Here is a 6000-nt window from a genome sequence, read left to right as displayed (position 1 = left end):
CGGGAATGCCGCGAGCGACCGCTAGGCGGCGCATGATGGAAACGATCAGCCACGCATAGTAACCTCGGTGAATTGTCAAACATTGCCATGGTTAAAAGGTCCGGAGAAAGACAGTGATCAGGTAATGCGAGCCACAGACTCCCGCCCCCCCCTTTCCTCCTTGTTGTTTCTGTTCTTCCGACTGCTTCTCATTCGCGAGGGTTTTATATTGGTTGGGGTGGTGCGTTTGCTTCTTTGTTTTCTTCGCCTGTCTTTTTGAAATGCATCCTTGGTGCTGCTTTTTTTTTTTTTTTGCTTTGGTTTTAATTCATAGCCAGGCTGTGGAACCAGGTCCACACAAGTCCTTGCACAAGAATGAATGAAGCAAAGCTACCTCCTGCCCTTCCTCCCGTGCTATAAGAATAAAACAAAAAATTAAGCCTCCAGACTATCAATGTCCTCCCATTTGCAGGCTGGAGTTAAAGAGATGTTATAGTTTGAAGGAAAAAAAACTGACAGAAAATACAGGGGACTATAGCGGTCACACTTACTAAAGTGTGATCTAAAATGTAATATGGGAGTGCAAGGGTTATCTGGTTTCAGCAAGCAGTGGCTTTGCTTGGTTTTGTAAAATATATGTGGAGGATAGAGCTTTAAGGGGGGAAAGATTGAAGAAAGAAAAGCCTCTACAGATGTTTCAAATAAAATGAAACATTCTACACTGTATTTAACTGGTTTCTAAGATTTGCTTCACTGTATTATAACACCTTAAAGCTAAAAGTAGACTGATGAATACACAATACAAGAAATACAATGCAATTTTTTTTAAATCTTAAGAAATCTACAAATAATTATATTGATTCTGTCAAAATTGAAATGTGATGGTTCTTATGCCTTTTGCTTTTTCCAATTCCTGCTTTATAATGATCAGTTTGTGTTTTGAACAAATGTGTTCAGGGTAGTGAGATTGCTTTAAAGATAACAAAATATTTCCTTTTTAAAAATTGCTTGCATTTAATTATATCCTTTAGATCTTTCTTAAATATGGAGTTGTACATATGCTGCAGGTAAAATGCTACATGTCCATAAAGTTTTTCATCTACTTCATTGTCCCTCATCTGATAAATTTGATTAAATATTGCAAGAGTGAATAGATTTTTGGCAGTATTGTAGATTTATATCTGAAGAGCTAATTCAAGACTGGCAGAAGCAGGAAAAGATTGGTGACCTTGGACCTCTTTTGATTGCAAAGGGGGGGGAAAGCTCCCCTCCCTTCTTTGTGGCACTGTGTTTAGGCCTGACAAAATAATCCTACAGTAGATCATGTGATTCCGTGTCATTCACTTCTAAGAAAGACTTGGATCCTTCTCCAAAACTCAAGCAAAAATCTTAGTGTCTCTAGGAAAAACTTAACCCTTCATTGGTGTAGTGAAGAAACATGCACACTTCTACTTATTTTTATATTATATTACCATACAAGGTGTAAAAAAAGGATCCAACCATTAGTTTTAATTTTTTCATCCACTGATTGTAACATTCAAGTTAAAATGCTGCTACATTACAATCTCTTTATCTTATAAATTTACTTTATAATGTTATGGAAGAAGAATGATCACTTCAATGGTTTATCCTACTTCTAAGTGATTTGTGGAGACAAGGCTGTCTGAGTATTTTTCTTGAACAATTACTGCTATACTACAATACTGCCCTCACCCACACATACAAACTTTTCTCCTCATTGAAAATGATAGTGAAGCGAGGTCAACATAAATCCTATTATTGCCACTTACTGAAGCAAACCTATAAATCACAACAAACCACAAAGTCCAGAGTCATGTAGGAATACTTGAAAATGTTGCAAAGCCACCTTTGGAATCACTCTATTGCTAAGCATTCTTCACGAGGAAACAATTTGAATACGTTGATGGTAAAAGCTTCCTACAAAGGACCAATCTATAGAGGTTGTAAACAATCCAATTCTGGAAATTTTGAAGAAACAATGGAAAGGCCACCTCTTGTGGATGATTTAATTGATCTTCCTTCATATTTCACAGAGGTGGACAAGTTGATCCTTGTAACCTTTTCCAATTCTGCACTTCTAAGATTATGTAACCCAAGTCAGAGTCCCTACAAACAACTGCCAAAGACCCCAAAGACATGATCAACTGTGCTTGCAGTGTTAAAATCAAATCAAATACAGTACTTCTCATGCATCCTTTCCAATTCTAGAAAGATCTCTCTGTAATGACAAGATCTATACAGAGACTTTAGAAATAAAAATGTCAGAACTATTTTTAGCAGTAGTTCCTTCAGAACTCAGTAGGACCTAATATTCAGTTAAAATGCAAATTACTGGATTACCTCTTGCCCTCTGGACAGTCAGGATTATGATACTATCTGCTTCTTCAGAATGTCTGCTTTGAAACTGAATTTATAGAAGAAAAAATACCTGGAAATCAATTGCTTACTGTTTTATTTTTATTTTATTTATTTGATTTGTCAATTGCTTACAAGATAATAGGTATAAGTATATACATAGTTATGAATACATGAAATGGGTACATATAAGAAAAATAAAAGAAACAATAGGACAGGGACGGTAGGCACGTTGGTACGCTTATGCACGCCCTCACTGTGTCTAGTTGCACATTTAAATGTATTTATAATGAAGCTTACTGAATACTATAGGACTGAGCAATGTAAGATATATGGCCAAGTAAGCATTCATAGAACGGTACTGATATATTTCCTGTAAACATTACAAATCTAATCAACCTTACTGAAATGTATTTATTAAAAAACCTATTGAATATTATAGGACAAAGATATATACAATCGAACACAATGGAACATAGATCTGGAGAGACAACTGCTCATTAGTCAGTTGTGAATTACATGGCACAAAAAGAAATATCACTGTTCCTTAATGTTGATTTCCAAGCATAGAGTTGTTCACATATTTTATTTGAGGATGATAAAGTAATTGGGAACAGCTTATTTATGAGATGAAACACAGCTTGTCTGAAATTTCTTACAGAAATTAAGGAGGATGGCCTCGTTTTCCCTCAAGACTCTTTAAAAAAAAAAGGTCCTGAAGCAAGAGAAACCTCTCTCTTAAAACAACAATCAAGTTTATTAGCAGGAGCTGAGATTTTAGTATCCCAACATTCACTTTGAAAGGAAATATCTGGCCTTTTGGACGCTGGCTCTGACAGGGCACAAGCACATTTGCTTGTGAATGTGCTGAGTTTTGGGGGGGAAAAATCCCTTTTCTTTGGTCAGGTCACCCTAAGGAGCATGGAAATTAACTGAACTCTTTTGGAGTAAGTAGAATAAAGCTATTCATAGCTACAATCCAGTGCATACTTCCTTGGAAGTAAAATCCACTGCTTTCCTTCCAAATACATACTGTACAGGCATACATGTGACACACATATCCAGAAACACACACACACACACACACACACACACAGGAAGTGTTAAAATCGACCCACTCCAGATTTGGCTGAAACAAAATAGACTCGGACTGGCCGTGGGAATCCCAGGGCTAACCTTTGTTTTGCTGGCAAGCCCAGAAAGATGGCTTGCCCAGTAGCCACCATCGGGGCCACGTGACGGAAGAAGCCCACCTTTTTTTTTACTTTACTTGGGATGAGTCGCTAGAAACCCGAGTGGCGCGTGCGTTTCACCCACTCTCTCCAGGTAACATGCCTCCTTTGCAGCGGGAGGGGGAAAGGAGGCATCCCCGCCTGCTGCTTTAAGACAACAGCATGGCCAGAATTTTAATCTACGCTGCGCTGGGATCGTCAAGACATAGCACCGGGACGGAAGCAGTTTAGCCTGGATAATCCCTTAACTCCCTCTCCTTGCAGGCGTAAGCGTGATGCTTCTAAAGCGCTCCAGTGTGGGGCAGACGGGAAAGCTCGTTCCAAAAAGGGTAACTCGCTTGGTAAAGCAGGAGGAGGAGGGGGAGGAGGAGAGAGAGAATCCAAACACCTTTCTCGTTCCTTAAGTACCCTAATGTCGCCCATTGTTTCAGGATTCCGCTGTGGAACGTTCCCGGGAGGGAAGCATTGTGACGTCAACGCACCTACTTAATCCTCCCTGTTGAGGGGGAGAGCCTGGAGCCATGAGGTCATCGAAGCGGCCAGTGTAACTATCCCGAGAGCAGCGCCAGCAGCTTCAGCGGCGGCGGGGGAGGGGAAGCCTGCCCAAGCAAGGCCGCCTGGGATCTCTCGCAGCCGCACTCCAGCTGCAAACCGAGGCTCGCCGCCGCCGCCGGGAGTTTCTCGCCAAAGCATGGAGGAGACTGACCCGAAAGAGCTGCAGGTCGGCTCCTGGCTGCCGGTGCTGGTGGAGCAAATGGTGAACGATACCTTGGTGGTCACCTTGAGCTGCGGGGAGAGGCGGTTCACCGGGATCCTCCTGGATTGCACTAAAAAGTAGGAGCATTGAAATGGCTTGGAAGGTTATTCTCTTTGCCCCCCCCCCCCCACCCACCTACCCATCCTAGAAAAAATATATATATATAAATTCGGAAAAGGAGGAAAGTGGAGCGGGGGGGGGGAATTGCAACTGAGAAGTTGGACTGCCCCCACTAGGCCTTGCTTGGAGGGCGAGGACAGAGCAGCTGGGCAGAAGGCGGGATTAGGCCATAATCAGATTAAAGAGTTGCACGGCTCATTGCATGGAGGGGGGGAGGGGAGAGAAAAATCCAGGAGAGGAGCAAATGGTCACGTCGATTTTCTCTCTGTGTGTGGTGTGTGCCTCTTCTCCCTCCCCCCACTTTTTTTGGTTTAATGGCATATTTTTAGTTTCATTTTCTGTTCGGAATCCAAACGTTCCTCTTTCTGAGAGAAAAAAAAAAGTCAGCTTTCTTCTACTTTGTGCACTGTACGATCATGTCCTCCCTTCAGTGACGTTCTCGAAGCAGAGTTGCGGTCGCCTCCTTTTCTGAAAAGGCTGCTTGAAATGAGCCATATTTTCCTCTGAGGGTTAGGCCCTTAAAAAAAGGTGTGTCTCTCGTTTGGGTGTGCGAGGGGGGGGAAGGGAAATTATTGTCTTCCTCATCCAGGAACAGATTCCGGGGTCTAAATAAGCTGCTCCTCGAACATCAGGTCCCTCCTTTTGCAAACGGTACAACTTTGCTGAAGTTTTTTTCCCCCCTTCTCCCCATTATTCTTGAGATTTCATTGGTGCTGCATATGAACTGCTGCTGATGTAGCACAATAATGTTCTCCTGAAGACACATGTTGCCATAATTACAGGCTTCTTTGTTGAGGAGATTCTGCACACTTCAAAAAGCTTTTTATCTGGACTTGAAACTGCCCCAGCTTGCCATTTTTTTCCTCCTTTTCACATTCAGCAGAAGGATGGGCCTCCTTTGCATGCCTGAGGAACGTAATGCATACATAAATGCAGAGTTTAACAGCAAAGCTTATTTCCTTTCCTGTTTTGCAGTTCAGGATATATTCACTTATTTAATGAAACGCCAGCTCCTATAAATAGCGCTTGAGTTAGTAATGTAATACTTCCAAAACTGCATCTCTTTCAGTATCTTCCAAACAAAAGACTTCCCCAGATTGGCTATTACAGGAGATGTAATAGTTTGATAAAAAGTATACAAATAGCTTTATAAAGGCAGAATATCTTAAAAAACTGAAACTTGGCAAGCTGTCTGTGCTAGAAAAATGAACTTCACTTACTTAGTGGCCTATTTAAAATATTTTCTATTGTTTCTTTCTAAACAGTTGGAAATAATCTTTCTCCCCATCTTTGGTATGTACAAAACAGAATTTCAAATCATCTTTGGGCACGCAAGACTCCTGAACCATGGAGTTGTTCCCTTACTGTTGAATTTTATGAGTTGAATTATAAAAAAAATGTCTGCCACTTTTGAAGGCCCCAAATTCATTTTTCTTAATGAGGACTCCATCTTGGCGACAGCTTCTCCCATTTCCTCCCCTCCCCCACCAACATGCATTCATTAGCCTTTGACAATTATCTGCAAGAATTATCTAA

The 6000-nt window shown here is 41.2% G+C and overlaps 1 protein-coding gene across 6 annotated transcripts in view; it reads left to right on the top strand.

The window, feature by feature from the left end:
* Window positions 1-6000, top strand: part of PWWP2B (PWWP domain containing 2B) — a 44701-nt gene continuing 38701 nt past the window's right edge. For 2 of the 6 annotated variants that reach the window (XR_015749363.1, XR_015749362.1), the window contains exon 1: window positions 3940-4421. Coding sequence is in view for 4 of the 6 variants with exons in the window: in XM_087964263.1 (XP_087820389.1) it covers window positions 4279-4421 (143 nt within the window). In the remaining 2 variants the exon portion in view is untranslated. Of the gene's footprint in view, window positions 122-3444; window positions 3917-3939; window positions 4422-6000 lie in introns of those variants that run through there. The other 4 variants (XM_087964263.1, XM_026670709.2, XM_026670707.2 and 1 more) reach the window with 4 other exon arrangements.

Source organism: Notechis scutatus, chromosome 4 (assembly GCF_049901735.1).
Source record: "Notechis scutatus isolate UNSWTSFEM ecotype Mainland chromosome 4, rNotScu1.2, whole genome shotgun sequence".
Classification (NCBI taxonomy): Eukaryota; Metazoa; Chordata; class Lepidosauria; order Squamata; family Elapidae; genus Notechis; species Notechis scutatus.
The sequence above is the reverse complement of the archived record's forward strand: the minus strand, read 5'-3'. Positions and strand labels throughout refer to the sequence as shown.